We start from the raw sequence: 18,419 nt of genomic DNA on the forward strand, positions 1-18,419 counted from the left end.
TTTTATCTTTATATGTGGGAGATTTGAAAGCCATCATTCTGAGCATAGTTTCTTTCAGTTTGAACTTCAAGGTACAGGCTCATAGTTTCAGGACAGTCTAGGATGACAGTTAGAAATGCCTGGAAATAATGCATTTAATAGCTGCCTCAAACGATGGATGCATGCAAAGGTAGCATGCATGGTTGCAAGACATCTATTTTACGCTCCTCAGCAGACGTACAAACATATCCCAGTACGTAAGCACACAGTTATCAACATTTGAGCATGCAGATTGTGATAGCTGTGGGCACATAGGAGGTGGCTCGTGTGGACCCATTCGTACACAGGCTGGGCAGGGACACACAACCCCACAAGCAGCTCTGCAGGATTCCCTGTGTGTGGCTATTGAGCCCCCACTTTATCAAACTCACCCCTTGCACTCTTTGGGGTTAAACTTGATCTTGACCACAATGTTAAAAGTTGCAGTGAGATTCATCCTGAGTTGTTATGTCATTATCTGTGATATTTGTTCCTACAGTTACTTAGCTTTCTTTTGAACAGCTCTAGGGTTTGTGAGTTGAGTTTATTTTCAGTTTTGAAAGGTTTTTTTTGCAAAGGATGGCTATTTGTTTTGAAATTCAAGCACAGGAAAAAAAACATACATCCTTTTCACCTCTTCCAAAATGGCAGGGTATTGGCCAGGCCACCAGTCATCTAGTAAATAACATGAAGCAATGCTTGTGTTGCCAGCTGTAGTCTCAAACTGTTATGAGTTTAGTTGTAATTGAGAAATCTGCAGTAGGAAAGGTGAGAGTGCCTGATAGCAGAGCCATAGGGCTGCCATCAGCTGAGATGCATGTAGAAAACTGAAACTGAGAATTATCACAGATTCAGCTCCAAGAAGTAGTCAGCAAATCTTCTGCATGGCAGTGTTAGACCTCTCCAGCACTGTCCAGAGCAGCTGGGACTGCACAGAGGAGGAGCAGCGTGTGAAACACTGGCGCCGCTGAAGCAGATGGGACTTTTGCCGTTGAGTTTAGCATTTTGTTATGAGCCTGTTTGGCTGAAGTCACTTTGCGTTCATAATACAGTGAAGGAAGGGCTGCACAGCAAGGCCCCGTGGCTGTCTTCTGCAGCTTTTCACCTCTTGCATCCATCACCCACATTTGGCAATGCCTTGGTCCTCTGCTTGGTGGTCTGCCGCTGCCTTGGCTCCCTGGGGCCATCCCTTCTGCTGCCATAAGCAACTCCTTCATTTTTGTCCCTTTCTGCTATTTTAGCTTCCATGTTGGACTCCACTTTGTGAAATGGATCAATTTTCTAGGAGTTGAAAGTAGAAATTTTCATTTTTGTCCTTAAATTCTGGAGCAGCGAAGAAGGAAGCGTTACCTTGATGTAGTGGTTTTCAGGTTGTACTCTTGAACCTCCGAGGCAGGAGTTGCCAGGCAGTATCCATACGAGCCAAGGTTGCCTTTCATTCAGAGACCATTTGGAGAAATATTCATGATGTATGTGGTTGTGATTGTGGTAATTAACTGAAACTGGTTTACTTAGTATAGCATTTTCTTGGGGACGTGGAGGGTCCTTATTAAAACAAATTCCTCGTTCTGATAACTTGGTACTATTTGCTTTTCCCATTTAGGTGGTTCTCTCTTGGATGCACAGATAATATTCTAGGTTTTGGTGATATCCAAGTAACAAGTACACATGCAACCTTAGCTGAACTGTAATCTCTGTTCCAGCATATGGTTTTGTTTTTTTTTTAAGGCAGATTATTGTGTGAGTTCACAAATTTCAAAGTAATTGTAATTTTGAGCAGGCTATAGCAGTGATGAGAATAAAGTTGCATCTATGGAACTCTCTTAACCACTGCCAGCTGACACAACGCCTACCATTTCATGCTGGTTTTCAGGACTCTGCCTTTAGGTTTTATAACCATTTAAATACTTTTTAACTAGGGATGGGAAAACCCTGACTGGACCCCCTTGGCTTTAAGCATAACCCAATCACTTTTTTTAGAAAATAAAGTGAAATGTTGTTTTTCACTTCAAATTATAAGATCATGAAATAGATTTTAACCCCAATTGTTGTTTAACTTTTCTTTTAACTCATTTTTTTTTATGGTTTGGGTACTGTTCATGTTGAATATCTTTTTGGCATTTTGACTATTTTCGAAGAAACTTGTTTTTAAGAGTGTAGTTTCTGAAAATGTTTTTGAAATGGAAAATTAGTATGCATTGATGGAAAAACATGCAGCTTTAATGTGTAGCAAGAAAAGGATCACATCTCTAAAGGTACTAATAACGAGATTGTTCAAAAGTGATCAGTCTTGAGCTGTAAATAACAAAAAGAAAATAGTATTTTCAGTTTTGACTACAAATGTGTCTTAGTTTGGCAAACCTTCGCATTAATGTGGTGTTTCTTGTATTTAGAGTTCAGAATAGTGATATATTGTTTACAAATCCCTATAACTGTTTTTAATGTATTTTCCGTAGGAGCAACAGCTGCTGCTCGAAAGGAGGTTATAAGGAACAAGATAAGAGCAATAGGAAAAATGGCTAGAGTTTTCTCAGTGTTAAGGTAAGGTTTTTCGCTGTTTCAGGTTTTTTTTAATGTTGAAGGACATCTTTGAATGATTACATAGAGCACTCTACTGTTAATCAAACAGCAAATTTGATATTTTAATATACCACCCAACTGAGTTTTACTGGAATCTTTTGAAGATTATTTTATTTATACCACATTGCTGTTTATTATGGCTCTGAATAATCTTCTTCCTCGGGGCTTTTGCTGAGCGTAAAACAGACAAACAAACAAAAGACATCAGCAAAGAAAATTGCAATTACCCTTTTTACAAAAACTTTAGCTCACCAGGTGTACTAATTAACTCTTAGCCACTGCGAGGCAAGAGTTAACTGTGGAGAAAGGGTATGTTCCACATCATGTCTCATTAAAAAGGAAGCCAACTGTCACACTTTGTCACCCACAGTTGTTGCTACAGCCGTGAGTAAAGATGATTAAAGACGAAAGCATAATGCTAGTCATTTAACTAAAAATCCAGGAAATCATTGTGCAGACAACAGCATCTCGTTACCTTGGGCTGCACTCCCCCAAACACATGAACACGAGCAACTAATTGCTACCCAATGTTTAGAACTCTCCATTTGATGTCTCTGAGCAGAAGAGAAAACATGCTGTACTGTGCTGTGCTGTAGTCTAAATATAGAAAATACAGTTCTCCCTCCCTTTCAGCAGAGGGATTTTTTTTCTCAGGAAATTGTATGTTGCTCTGCTGTAGCCAGTTTATGGCTATTATGGTTAGTGCAAAATCAAGGCATTTTTAAAAAATGTATTGGTATGATTGTACGATTGGTATTAAAAGAGGAAATAAAAATAGTTACTTGAAGAGTACGTTCAATTTCAGACGAAACTCTCAAACTTGCTTGATTTGAGACTCTTCTGCAGTGTGCAAGCAGTGGGCAGGTTGTCAGCGGGGTTTCACATGGACACAGCAGTTTGCCCACGGGTTGCAGATTGCAGCAGCATAGCTTTAAATAGCATACTGAGATGGAGGACTTTGTACCTGGGGTTCCCAAAGTGTTATATGTGAATTACTAGTGATGCACAAGCTACTTTCAAAGTGATACCCATAAAAAAAGAAAAGCTGGCATCATGCCTTTTCCCTAAACAAGACGGGGGAGCAATCAAATGTTGCCACCTGCTCCTCTGTACCAAGTCTGGCAGAGAGCCTGGAGCTGACATTGCCACCACCTTCATAAAACAGCACGATTATTTTCCTCTGATGATAGTTGAGCAAACAAAGTTTGGGAAACCTGGCTTTCTCCCATAACCTTGAACCGCAGCTTTTGGATCCCTTACATTTTGTTGCAGAGCACCTTTTGAAATATAGGATTAATTTAACAGAAACCTGGAATTAAATATAGAGAAAGGCCTGAAACTGGATGCTCAGCTGATATATTTGGGTTTTGCTAACTTGCAGATGATTAATAGCACCTATATGTCAAAGAAGTTTTCAAAGAGAACTATGGGGCAGGAGCCTTTCAATGGTTTCAGGGATGGAGGATGGGTACAGCATAATTCCTGCGTGTGCCCTGTTTAAAGTGATATGCATTAACCTCATAGCTTAGGGTTTTAGCACCATTTGAAACTTTGAGCCCTCTTGAATTATTCCACAAAAATCAACATCTTGAGGCACTGAGGGAAATCAGTCTTGATCATTCCCTGAAAAGTGGTCACATTCATCTCAGAGTTGTTCATGAGACAATTTTTTAGCCCTACTACATGCATCCCAACATCTCCACAAGATCAGAATGGACTGTATCTGGCAGAGGGGAAGCCGGTGGTTCACTCACTGAAGCTGCTGAGCCTTTCGCAGTTCTTGGTTACTGATGGACCTTAAAACTTTGCAGGAAGGACTGAAGATGAAGAGTATATTTGTTCTCCCTTAGCTTTAACCAGCAAATACAGCACATCCTTACTGTGGTCAGAGGCATAGTCAGCGAACAAACGAGTACCTCCAATGGGCAGTTTTGCTGACCAGTCTTCCAGGGGGATGAGTGACGTTTCATCCCAGCCACCCCTGCCCCCCTGGGAGTACCTCCTCTCTCTTTTGCTGGGAAAGGTTGATTCTCCTCAGCTAGGTGCCAGGCTTCTAGACAGCAAAAATTACACGAGGTTAATCTTGCAAATACTGTTCCTGTAGTAAAGCCTGGGTTATTTTTTCTGTCTGGCCAGCACAAGCCACATGTAATACACGAGCGTCTGATAATTGTGTGTAACCTCGCAAAGACTGCAGTGGCACCATCATCTAAACCAGCCTGTTTCAGAAACCTTTGAAGTTCCTGTTTGAGTCATTGCTGTTTTATTAAATGTATTTCACTAATTCCTGAAAAGCATTTCTCAATGATCAGCAGCTGATCTGACCACTTTCAAAGGACTCAGTCGAACATCTCTTCTCTGAGCTGGAGTAGCCACTTTCCTCGAGGGTGTAATCTGAATGTAAAACTGAGTCATTTCAGCCACTTTAGTCTTAAAATTAGATATCAAAATAGTGTTGTACTGAGTTTCAAAGGTTATAAATGAGCTTTTCTGAGAACAGCCATCACAGAAAGGCTGGCTTAAGCTCAGTGGAAGACCTGACAATTGCCTGTTATTGCCTCTCTCCGACTTTGCTTCTCAAGTCTCACTTTTCTTTGGATATATTTAGGCAGGAGGGAGGTAAATAAAATATTTAATCAGTTTCTTTTCCTTTTCTTAAAATGCAAGTAAAGGACATCAAATAGAAAATAAGGAACACTGAAGGCTAAAAAATCTCAAAATTTGTGATACAGAGGTTTCTTCGGGATATGCAGTTTAAAGATAATAAAAATACAGTGAATAAACTTATCCTATGAAGGTGAAGCTAAAAGTGCCATTGTGGTTTAATTAAAAAACAAGGGATGAAATGGACTGAATTGAAAATGCAGATTATGCATTTGCTTGCAGAAGCAAATAATTGAGAGAAAGCGAAAACTTTGGTGTGTGACTCTTGGTGATGAAAATACTGTGTTAATTCTGGAAATATTTGGCTGTTGCGTTAGTTTTAATTGCTTAGGAAACTTGCAAGGGAAGTGGTCACAATTTGATTTTGACTGTTACAGAAAGAAAAGTGTGTACAAGGAGAATCATTTTCAAACTAAAAATAGAACTTGAAGACTATATGTAGTAGGTAAACAAGAGTTGTTTGAAATACGTGAGTAATTCAGGGCATGTAGGTCTAAAGAACATTGTAAGTAGTGGAATTGCTGAGGGACAATTTTGATAGACAAAACCACATTATCCTCAAGTGAATGTGGAACTAAATTCTGTCTTCGTGCTTGCTTCCTCTGGCTTAATGTCATTATATATTTCAAAGTAAAGCACTTCAAAATAGGTTTCTTTTAAAGAATTGGGGTCAGTTTTGCTGCTGAGAAACTATGTCATCACAGACAGCATTACAGTGCTCGTAGAAAGCTGTATTTAACAGCTTGTCTAGATAGAGCCATTGCATTCCTCTTGCCATATATTAAAAACTGTTTGTATTAGAAGACGGGCAAAACATATTTTGGTTTCCTAAAACATTTTTCTTGAATCCAATATCATTTTTAGCATACAAAACTATTAAGAATAGTGCTAGTAAGGGTGGAAGTGCATATTAATTTCAATGAGCTTTTAGCTGCTTTTTTTTTTTTAAGTGGCTGATGATCATTAATAAATAACGCACCTGACTGCTAGTGTAGACAAAAGCAAAACAACAATTTGAGTTGATTTTGGACCACACAGTGTAAGACACTTAAATGTATTGTTGGCAATAACTGCTCCTTTGGTCCTCCTCCTATCAAGTTTGTGGTTTTATGTATATTTATTCAAACATATGTCATGGATTGTTTCCTAGATGCAGGTTATAGTGTTAACTATAGTGGGAGTCCGTGTATGGTGTGGTGCAAAGGTGAACCACTTACACAGCAGTGAGGGGAACTGCATTGGTGCTGGTGGTATCACCGGATTCAGTCTGTCCTGGGAAGGAGATTGGAGATAACCAAATCATTGCAGGGCAGGTGTAGCTTAAGGCATCTAAAACGTGTTCGGTGTTTAAAAAAAAAAAAAAAACAATTATTTACTTTTGGGTTATTTTTCCTTCTGCAGAGAAGAGAGTGAAAGTGTGCTGACGCTGAAAGGTTTGACTCCAACAGGAATGCTGCCCAGTGGTGTGCTCTCTGGAGGAAAACAAACACTGCAAAGCGGTAAGCATGTTTGCCTGTGTGTGTCATTACGTGTGAAAAAAACAATTGGTTTTCAACTGCAGAACCCAAGAAAAGTAACCGCAGTCTTCTCAGAAAAAAATAAAGGACAGAATAAAACAGGCGGTTTGTTGTACTGGAGCATTTGTGAGCAGTTCACGTAAGGCCACTTCTCAAGACTTATTACGTACCACTGATTTTCAAAGAAAGAGGGGGGAAAAAAGTCCCTGAAAATCAACTGTTCAGAATGGTAGATCAGCATTGCATGTGAAGTGCGCTCTTTCCACAGTTTACAGCATCTTTTTGTTTTTTTTAAGAGCAGACTTTGATACACAGAGTACTGAAGGTTCAGCTTAGATAATGACACTCAAACTTATTTTATCTGATTTGTTCTTCCTCATAGAGAATCACCAATGGAAAATAGCTCTAGAATTAGGTTTTCTCTCCTAGCAATTCTAGGTGACAGCATGAAAACAATTTCGCTCTGATTTAAGCCCAAGTGAAGGGAGGCTCTAACAAACACCGCGTTTGCCTTGTACACAAACACAATATAGACTGTCAGTTCAGTTTTATACCAAGTGCTTCTTGTTAGAGAAAATCTGTAAGTCTATAGTAGGGCTGCCTTTGATGAAATATTCCTTTTGGAATAAGGAGCTGCAAAGTATTTAATTTACTACTGTAAGCTCTCCTTTTCTTCTGTGTGTATTGCTGTAGAGTATATTGCAGGCACACAAGAATGTCTCTCGCTTATTGAGGTTCTGTTGGCAGTAGATGTAAGAAATAGAAATGCTTTATAACCTTAACATAGTCTCAGCCTCTTGTTTTCCTGTTTCCTTCCTGGAGCATTCTTTCTCTGTATTTTTCCCTTTACTGTCTCTTTTACCTAGAAGATTCAGGTATACAGTGGTAAACCTTCTTTTCCCCGTTTTTCCCTTCCTTTTTTTTCTTTTTGATGACTTGTGTGTTACGGACATAGTAACGTTCTGCTTTGAAAATGCTGCAATGTGATCCCACAGGATGCCTTTCTTGATGGGGTTGTGGTCTTTACCTAGGCTTTTCTTTGTATAGTTGCTTTATATTTGTCAGAAAATTTGGTCCAAGGAAACTGCTATTGTTGCCCTGGCAAAATATTAGGAATTGAAATGAATTTGAGAAAATTGCCTGAAGTTCTTGTTACAATGGCTAAAAGGAAAATCTCCTCATACTGCAGTATTCTGGCTTAGTAAAACATTACTATACACAAGCTTCTACATTAGTTAACGCGTAGTACCCCGTTCACCAAATAATCTGAAGGTTACATCTTTTCTGTTAAGCACACATTCATATTACCATATGTATTAACAGAAAATATGAGTAGTATGTTTTGTTGTGGAAGTATACATTTTAGTCATCCTTTTTTTTCTAATGTGTCAGTGCTGGTTTGGATCTGGTTACTCATTTTAATTTCTCATCCTAGTTATTGTATTTCCTTTTCTTTTAAGTTTGCATTGGTTTTGCTCCTTGATTTTTGCCATCTCTCTTGCTCTGTAGCTTGAGAGGCATATGCTTACCTTGGTGCATGCGGGTTAGCTCCTCTCATTTCCCCATGCAGCAAGATAATGGTATACATATTTTAGTATTGATCTCAATCCATATTTAACATCCTAACTACAAAAGAAAAATTGTTTAGGTTTTATGGAGGACAAAAAAAGCTTTTACGTAGGGGAAAATAAGACAAAAAAGAAGAGAGGAATTCCTAAAAACTTGGCATCTTGAGCTATTCTCTAAACCAGAGAAGTTCTTGAAAACCAAAATTTCTTTTTAAATATTCGAGCTGTACTATTGCTATATTGGATTGCATTTGCTAATTTGCATCAGCTTCTAAATCTCTGACTGCAGAAAAAATATTCATGCCAAAGTTGATGGATAGAATTCAAATGAAATTATGTTTTTAAGAAAAAAGAATAGTTTCAAAACAGTGGTAACATGGTATTCATAACACTGCAGCAACCTCCCAGTTACAAATTTTTTTCTCTCTGACCAGAATTTGCAATTTTGGAGGTCCAACAGCTTTCAATCTTGTATCTATGTCCATTGATTTAAATAAAATATTAGAAGAATGCTGTTTTCAGAGACTGGGTTGACAAAAAGGAGGCTTACAGATGGAGCAGACTGGGCGAGGTTGCAAGCAAAGGCAAAGCTGTCTGAGCAAACTGTGTCCCGTGCTGTGGGGAGGTTTCTTTTAGTCAGGAGAGAGAAAAAAATAATTCTCAGAAGTTGTATATGTGGCTCTTTTGCCTTGTACTGGCAGCTAATACTTTTCAAGCTGACATCGTAAGTGGTACGAATTTTCTGTGATGGCTTTATGCCATTTTTCGTTCTCTTTTGACAGGGCAAATCAAGCTGCTCTTATTCAAAGCTGAGCAAATTATACAATGACCTTTTCAGGTCAGATGTGCAATATGGAAGACATTTTCATTTTGTAGTTCTTTTGAGTCAAAAGAAAACTACTCAAATGTGTCTTTAAACACTTTTAGTTTGTGAAACTTCTGCTTCAAAACAAACTATAGCTTAATTCAGTCTGCAGATTATTGTTTTTGTGTAAGCATTTCTGTCTGTGTCTGTTTTGCCAAAATCCAGCACTTACAGTAACATTAGTGTTGTAGCTCCTTTGCTATTCACTGACTTGTTCTTAGAGTTAAAATCCTCTGCTCATTTTTCTCATTCGTTTTGCTACCCCTTTCTTCTCTTCAGCTACTGTTGAGGCTATTGAGGCTGATGAAGGTAAATTGGCCAGTCCCCTTTCTGTTGGTGCCACAACAGATAAGGGCTCTGCTGGGTGTATTCATTTTGCTGTAGCTTGTACAGATTGTGTGGGTGTTGGGCTAACAATTGTGGCTCGGTATTAACCAAAATGTAATTGCTTTAAAGGGGAAAATGTTTTTTGTTTTTTGTTTTTTGTTTTTTTTTCCGTTGCTGCTGTTGTGGTTTTTTTTCTTTCTGAAAGTGACAATCACATTGGAATTGCTGTATGTTGAACTAAGGACTGAGTAATGCCACAGGAGGAGATCAGGGGACTTGGATTTCATGGGACATAACTCGGCAGCAGCTCGTAAATGCTCTGTGACACATAGCTCAAAAGCTGAGCCCTGGAGGCTGGGTCTTGTCTCCGCCTCAAACCATCCTCAGCAATCTCTGGTCAAGGAAAACACACAGCTTTTTATAAATATTCTCTCTTTTTGTTGTTGGTTTTTTTCCCCTTTTTCTTTTTTGCTTCAGTTTGTTTCCTTTCTTTTAGGTCACTAGTAAAAAAATTTTATTGGTCTTTTGTTACAGTTCAGCATGTTTCTGTTTCTCTTTAAAAGTAAAACAACATGAGACATTTGTCTGCAAGATGTCTGCTTCCTCTGGTAGTGGCAGTTTACACACTGGATATTTACATCAGAGCAACCATTAACACCAGCACCATTTTAGCTACACATATAAAGTGACTGGCTGCCTCGGAAGATGTCTGAATGTTTAGTATTGAAAACTATGGTGCTTTATTGACAGACCTCTAATTTAACCCTTAAGCAATTTTTATCGCTACGGTTAAAACCTAAGTAATCACGTATTGCAACGTAGATGTGCAATATTCATTCAGCATGATAAAGTTTTGGAAGAAGAATTTTCAGAATTCCCCTTTAAAACAAAATTCTTCAGTTGTATTTTGTTCTTGCCCCTCTCAAATTTTCTGTGGGTATTTTTATTTTTTTTTTAGTTAATTAAAAAAAAAAAAAATCTGATGATTGCTGTCCATTGGTAAGATGTGCCCTTTTGGCCAGTTGAATTTGTTTTTGATTTTTGTAAAGCAGTGAATAAAATTACAGAACAAACAAGTAAGAGAAAATACAACTGCTTTCTAAATAGCAGTGAGTAAGCTGCTATTTATGTTGGAATTATCTATTCCTATCGGCAATCTCTAATCTGCAGTGTGCATTCTTGTTGACAGTTTGGCTGTTTTCTGTGATTTTCTGTGACTATGTGTTGTGTTTTAGTATACTCTCAATGTAAACCGCTAATACTCGTTGTCTGACCAGCAACTACAGCAGAGCACCTTCTCAGTATTACAGACGATAACGTGTCTGCTTGAAATACGATCGATTGAACGTGCCCCCTTCCAGCAATATGCACCCTCCAAGTTAATTCTTGATTTGCCATCCTCGCTAGTTAGACACCGTAACCGTAGTCGTTAACGACTAGTCTACGTAGACGAAGCTAACGGTGGAGAAAATGTTTCGTCCTTTCCCAGTTGTCCCTCTGCAGTTTGATTCAGGGCCTGATGACACAACTGGGCTGTGCTACTGGCAAGCTCCGGGACACAGCAAGTGTTTCAGCTTCAACACGGCTATCCATTAAACTGTTGCTTTAAGGGATTGGCCTGGGTGCTTGTTAGACATCTTCATTTTTGTGGTAGAAGATAAAGTAAAAAAAAAAAAAAAAAAAAAAAAACCAAACCAAAAACCACCACAACCTTGAAAGAACTCACTGTAGGGCCCGTTCTGTTTTCACTGCTCCATCCCTGCTCACTTGACTAATCACCATTATGTTGTTGTTGTTTTTCTGAGTTTAAGTATAATACATGTTAAAACCCATGCACTTCACAAAGTTCCAATATAACATTTGTGAAACTGGCTAAGGAACTAAATCCTGAGGTAAACAGGATCTATCCATTTTCACAGGAATGGTTGGCAAAAATATCAGCATGAAAACGCTTTTCTCGCTCCTCCCAAAATGCAAGGAGTGGTAGATTGGTACCAGGGATGTTCTGGGGTTTGGGGTTTGTTCACTTTTTTTTTTAGCAGAAGTTACCAGCTTGTCCAGAATCGGGACTGCATATTGGAAGGAGAGCAGGAGTACTTTGGGGTAAAGAGAAGATAAAGGGAGGGATGGAATATTGAATTTAATCTTTGAAACTCCCCTACCATTTTCTCCCCAGGGAGTTTGCAGTTTCCTGGTACTAACACACCATTTCTGCTCTATGGCATGTTAAGATAGAGGCATAGCAAAAGTGCCAGTTCTGGAAGTGCAGTGCATTGATTTGGTGCAGATAAGAGAAAAACACACAGAAGGCTATGACAAATCATCTATGGAGCTGTGACCTGCTGTTTGCCTACAGTGCTTTTTTCTCTTTTGCTTTAAATCTAAAGATCTTCAACTCTTCAATTAAAGAGAGAAAAAAAAATAAAATAAAATAAAAATCACACTCTACAAATACATTCCTCAGCCTGTGGCTGCCTTCTGAGGTCAGTGTGGCCTCATCAACGTCTCTACTGAAGGGCAGATCAAAAGTCCAGGTTCAGTTGGACCTTTGGTCCTTTGTCAGTGCATTTCCAAAGTTAAATTGTACAAATGTGCCAAAATAATGATATCCCTGGTCCGTGCTGCACGGCGTTACCGCTGTTTGACTCAAGCTGCTTTCTAGAAGTCCAGGGATGTCTTGAGGAGGGTAACTGCCCCAAGCGATCAAGAAGCAGCTCACCTGTGTTGAGCATGTAAGGCAACCTGTTGTAGGGTCGCCCCAGATCTCCCATAGCTTTAATGTATATCCCACAAACTGGCCTCACCGTGTCATCGCCATCTGTAACTGGCCAGCGCTTTTTCCCCTGGTCTTTGAAAGCCAAATGGGAGTTTTGCCTGATTAAGGGTGTTACAGCGAGGCACGATGTCTTTAAGGCTGAAAGTGATGATGACAAATGCTAACTCCCTGGCTCACGACTGTGCCCTAAGCATGGTTCCTAATTGCAAACTGTAGTTACATGTCAGCTTCTGAGCATTTTAAGCTGAACCCCAGTGGACAACAAAATGTTGGAAGTTGATCTTGTTGAAAAAAATAGTTGCGTTGCAAGAGACGGTGGTGGTTAACCCCCAGCTCTTTCTGAGTACGGTAAGGAGTCGGTCGTGTTGTCAGATCTTCTCATTGCCGCCTTCACAAAGGACTTTAGCGCTCATTGCTAAGTTGGGGGAAAAGCTGCCGAGAGTTTTACTTTGCTAATTTTACTTTTTAATAATCCTTTATTTAGCTATCAAAGGATTTTCACCCCAGCATAAGATCACTAGCTTCGAAGAGGCCAAAGGCTTAGATCGAATTAATGAGCGAATGCCTCCGCGCAGAGACGTGCCATCCGATGCCAACCTTAACTCCATCAACAAGGCAATCTCCACAGAGACTAATGGCACGGACAGCAACGGCAGTAATAGCAGCAATATTCAGTGACCACTGTCTGGGAGGGGGGTTGAGCTGCAGGGCGCGATGGGGTTGCTGCGCATCAGCAGTGGGATGTTCTTGCCTCTGATAATAGCTTACTTGCTCTGGGGGCCAGGTGTTGGATTCAGTTTACAAAAATCATCTACGAAGAGATCGTCAACTTTAATTTGGTGGGGGGGGGGTGGGGGAGAGACACCTCCTTTGGATATGCCTTTAAAACGCTTGTAGAAAAATGAAAGCTCGTGCTGGTATATACTGCAAAGTTAGGGGAATGAACATGTTTTCCTACTGCATTGGGAACGTCTAGATATGTTACTGAAAGGCCTTTTATTATGTTACTGGACATGAAAACTTTGTTTAATTTCTTACTAACTATTGTACGTTTACAGTTGCAGCACTAATAAACATGGACAACATCGAAACATTTTTAACAAAATGTACAAACTAAATAAGGACTATTTATTGATAATGTTTTGCTACTCTTGTCAGACAATGGCTATGAAATAAATTAGGCAGTCTTTAAAAATATAGAGAAAAAAAGAAAAAAAAAATGTTGGAAATTTGTTTAAAATGCCAAAAAAAAAAAAAAAGAGAAAGAGAGAGAGAGTGAGAGAGCGAGAGAGAGCGACAGTTTAATTTTGTACAGATTATGCTTACCTCAGGTTTCTTTAGTGTGCTTCAATGCCCTTCTTTAAATATAACACTTATCTTACTAATTTGGCAGCAATTATCCTTTTCTTTGTTAAAAAAAAAAACTGGAATAATAACATTTATCTTTTTTTGCTGTTTATATTTAGGGGGGTTTGGTTTGGGGGGTTTTCTGGGTTTTTTTGGTAAATCAAGTCTTGGTTGTGGCTTGCTGAATTTAAATATTTATGAGTGGTGCATTTTTAAGTATAGTGAACAAGACACCATATTAAGTGCAGTGAAAAGCATCTATATTCTGTAAAAATCTGCCTATGCATGTTTTTTAAGAAAAAATGGCTGTATAGGCCTGTATGGGACTGTAATGCGCTTAGTGGTCTGACTTATACTGGAAATGTATGTATACTGGCGTACTTTATATTCTCTAAAAAAAAATGCTTAATGCCTTTGAAATTTTGTAATCAAAAAAAAGCTTTGAAAAATCTAAGGGGAGAGTATTCTTAAAGTTTTTAACATAAGCTTGTCAGTGCACATATAGATGGGTAGCATGTTTAGCAAACCTTGTGAAATTTAAATAAGTTTGTAGTTACATGTGAAATTCTAAATGCATGATAACTGTTAATGTCATAATGGTTTAGTCATTTTGTTCTGTTCTGTCATGTGCCACAAAATGTGTAATTTTTTCACTTTTTTCCCTTTGTATATCAGTTACGGGTTTCAACTGGTTCATTCTAAAAGAGAAAAAGAAACAAAACAAAACAGTCCATTGATATTTTTTAACAATTGTATAAGTGCCCAAGTAATTCACTACAGCCTACAGCCTTGCCTTTGTAATTTGACTTCGAAATGTTGGCAATCAAAGCATGCACTTGTAACAATGAAAGAAGCATTTTATATTACTACTCAATAAAAATGTGCATGAACTTAAGCACTCTCCCCTTTCTTGCTGGCTCAGTCGCAGAAGCGCACGCAGGCACACGCGCGTCTGCGCTTGTTGCTCTCTCTTGCTTTGGACAGGAGAAGACCGTCGGTGTAAGAGAAGAATGACTTGTTTCACGATTCAAGGTCAGTTCTTTACTAAGAAAAAAAAACTCATTTATTACCCAACTGTTTTAGGCTACTGAACATCTGCAGACTTCCCCAAATTGTGGTTAGAAAGTTGGGTTTTCGCTGAAATGAGTAGGATGTATCCCACAAGTAGAGTACAGAAGAAAACATATGCCCTTTGCGTGCTTTCCTCCCCTCATTTGGAGTGTTTGAAAAGGTCAATTAGTATCATTTACAATGTTCCTTTAAGGAAAAAAAAAAAAAATCAGCAATTTCAGATTTCAAATGCCCTCTCTCTTAGTCAGAGGTGAACTGTCAAAGCTCTGCTTTGTTCTCATTTTCTCCCTAACTGTGCTCAGCGTCCTTCCGCAGTCTGTCAGCCCGTGAAGAACTGATGGACGATGCCAAATGGTGCGATGTTGTGGATATTGCTTGAGTCCTCCTTTCAGGTAGCATTATTAAATGTTGGCTCAGTGCCTGCTCGGAGGATGGGCTCTGCAAAAAGTAATGGTGAAAGTTTGAGTGACCGCTTTACTTTCCAGTTCAGTCCTGGGTACGTGCTAGCTGAAAAACTGTAGGTTACCTCGGGTAAGTTTTTCTGCAGAAGACGTCTGAGCTAGCGCTCAGCAGGCACTTTGTGCAACGTAGAGCAATACTGTTGGGCAGTGCAGTGCGTGCTGTCTGGTTTCATTTAAGTTGGGCCCTGGCAGCTGCCCAAACCCATTTAAGAGCAAGAAAAGTTTTTTTCCGCTCAGCAGTGACAGTGTGGCATGGACCTCTCAATTGGTAGGCTTAACCCAAAAGATCCACGCTACAAATCAGTGGTGGGTTTGCAAATGCCTGCTGTAATTGCCGAAGAGCTTACGGGTGAGGTAGCCCAGGCTGAGTAACGCATTAGGAAATGTACAAAGTCTGTCTGGTCTGTAAGGAGATTTTTGAAATAGTTATATCTCAGAAGAATGAAAAATGTCCTGAGCATGCAAAATAGCAATGTCCTGTGTGTCCAGGTGAAATGGCCTGGCTCTTTTCTGGAGCGACCCCCTCCATCCTACCATGGGGCAGGTTCTGGACTGGCTCTGAGGGATAGTTTAGGCTATACTCAAATGTTCTTAAAAGGACAAAAACAATTTTCGAAAGGTTATCTCTTTCCAGGGCATCCCATCTCTTCCAGCTGTCCTTCCTTGCTCCTGCTGCTGAAGGAGCTGTAGGTGAATTTGAAGAAAAACCCTGGTGCCACTGAAGGCTGAGTTTTGGATTTTGAGGCCTCACTCAGTGACGTGCCGTGCACTGGAGTATGTCTCCCAGTACAGGTTTCTTCCTTCTTACTAAACATGCTACTTTAATGCCAAAAATATCATTGGTGCCTGCATCAGGATTTACTATATTTTTTAACCACTTTATTCCCACCGTGTGAGATAGTATATTGGATAAATGTATTGTATTTTCTGCACTATCATAATTTTCCTTTTCAACAGCTATTAAACATGAAGTGTATTAGCTCTTAGCACACATTTTCCGAAGAAGACAACATTCAAATTTTGTCCAGGGTTTCCCCCAAAATTGCAGTAGGTTTAACCCTGCTTAAGCTTGTGCCAGAATTGCCAACTGTCAGGCAGAGTTATAACTTTTTTCAGCGTTTTTCTTGACACTCTTTTTATTTTCTGGGTATAATTTGGATTTCTTCTGAGAACCTAGCCAGTGAAACTGAGGTCAGAAAGCAGGGCTAAAAACAGGCACTGAAAGATGCTGCTTGTTAGCACAGACCTGATCTCTGTCCTCTCTCACTTTAGCTTTGGTTTTTAGTGAAACAGTGGAGTTCAGAGTGTAAAAAATGAAAATTTAGAGACACTTTCTAGGTTCAAACTGATTTTACAATTTCTGTCCTTAGAAATCAGTTTCCCTTCTTTTCTCAAGGTACTGTTGCTCAGATTAGTCAGATCCATGAGTCTTCCCACTTCTTTCACAAAGAGAGGGATGTGCGAATCAGCTATTTCAAATGTTAAAAAACCACAAGCACCAGCAACCATTTAGAAAATAGTTTGCAGATCACTTTCTTAGTTGCTTTCGGGAGGATGTTTGATTCTGCTAAAAATGACCATTTTTGGCGTGCAAAAGGATGAACTTTCTGGTTCTTCAACAATTTAGGAAAAAATATATCCAAGTTCACGTGTGTTCATATGTATATGTTCATATGTATGTGAAAACACAGAGGACTTGCAGCCACCTCCATGGGGGTCACAAAAAGGAGGAGCTGATGGAGCTAGAGGTAGGGGATTTTTTTTTTTGTCTTGCTGAGCTGACTTTGCGGTATCAAGCCTGGTAACCATTATAAAATGTACATTTTATGAGGCTCTGATTTTTTTTTTATTATTATTATTTTTTAAATGAGGGCAGTTTCAGTTTTATATGCGACACCATGTTTCATCAAGCTGACGGATAGCTGTGTGCTCTGGGCAGTATTCTGCTGCGGCAGACGGTTGCAAAGGGAAGGGCTTCCTTGGCTCTGTCATCCCTGTCAAAAGCTTCTTTTAGGTAAGGTAACTTGACAAAGAATGTGCTAAAGGACTTGATTTTGCTGCGAGTGGGCAACCTGCAGGCACGGTGGCAGACATGGCAGCGTCCGCTCCTTTGTGGAGTCCACTAGTGGCCACCACTAGTTGCTCTGGGGTTCACCAAGGCCCTCTCTCCCTTTTGGCTGGAGCCTTGCGTGGTCGTTTGCTGGAGGTTTGGGTCTGGGCACCCAGTTAGGTGATTCTTACAGCAGCAAGACTCGAGCGAGAGGTGGTTGTTTCATACTTCAGCTATTACATCCCTGAGGCAGTTGATGTCGACAACCATGGTGCGATCAAGCAAGCCCATTTCTCTCGACATCTGGGTATTTAATAATCTCCTTTGCTTTAAACGAGCAGTTGAACTCTGTGACTTGGACTCATTTCACAGCATTTCAGGCCAGAGGAGCCTGTTAGGTTACGGAATTGAGATTCACTGAGGCCGGCAGGCACCGCTGAGATCGGCTCCTCCAAGCCAACTGCCCACACAGGGTCAGCTGGAGCAGGTTCCTTGGGGCCGTGTCCAGTCAGGTTTTGAGTATCTGCATGGATGGAGACTCCACAACCTCTCTGGGCAACCTGTGCCAGTGCTTGACAGCTCTTACAGTAAAAAAAAGATTTTTCTTACTTTTAAAAATTTCCTGTATTTCAGTTTGTGCCCACTCCCTCTTGTCCTGTCACTGGGCCTCACTGAAAAGAGCCTGGCTTCATCTTTTTTACTCCCCCCATCAAGTGCTTATACACCTTTTCTCCAGGCTGAGCAGTCCCAGCTCTCTCCATCTCTCCTCATAGGTCTGATGTTCCAGTCCCTTAATCACCCTCATGGTCCTTTGCTAAACTCACTCCACTAAGTCCATGTCTGTCTTGTGCTGGGGAGCCCAGACCTGGACACGGTACTCCAGGTGTGTCTCACCAGTGCGGAGTAGAGCGGGGGAAAAGTTAAATTACCTGCCCTGCTTTTCCTGTATATACCATTACGTTTCTACAATATATATTGATGCCAATAGTTTAAGACAAGTGAAGACATTTCTGGCCTTGTAAGTCGAAGAGATGGGAGCCACACCTCAGAAAATGGAAGAAGCAGAGGTACGTTGCAGTTGCAGAGCTGAGATGTACCAAGATGCAGATCCAAGACGGTAAGAAAAAAATGAATGCCTTGCCAGTCTGAGAGGGCAGTGGAAGACTGGAATAATA

The 18,419-nt window shown here is 39.9% G+C and overlaps 1 protein-coding gene across 1 annotated transcript in view; it reads left to right on the forward strand.

The window, feature by feature from the left end:
* PPP3CA (protein phosphatase 3 catalytic subunit alpha) overlaps positions 1 to 14,557 on the forward strand; it is a 204,331-nt gene extending 189,774 nt beyond the window's left edge. Inside the window, exons 11-13 of the mRNA XM_082315613.1 lie at positions 2,475 to 2,559; positions 6,664 to 6,761; positions 12,800 to 14,557. Of these exons, the coding sequence (XP_082171739.1) occupies positions 2,475 to 2,559; positions 6,664 to 6,761; positions 12,800 to 12,993 (377 nt within the window). The 3' untranslated portion in view covers positions 12,994 to 14,557. The remainder of the gene's footprint in view (positions 1 to 2,474; positions 2,560 to 6,663; positions 6,762 to 12,799) is intronic.
* The last annotated feature ends 3,862 nt before the right edge of the window (positions 14,558 to 18,419 follow it).

Source organism: Platalea leucorodia (assembly GCF_965183815.1).
Source record: "Platalea leucorodia genome assembly, chromosome: 6".
Taxonomy (NCBI): Eukaryota; Metazoa; Chordata; class Aves; order Pelecaniformes; family Threskiornithidae; genus Platalea; species Platalea leucorodia.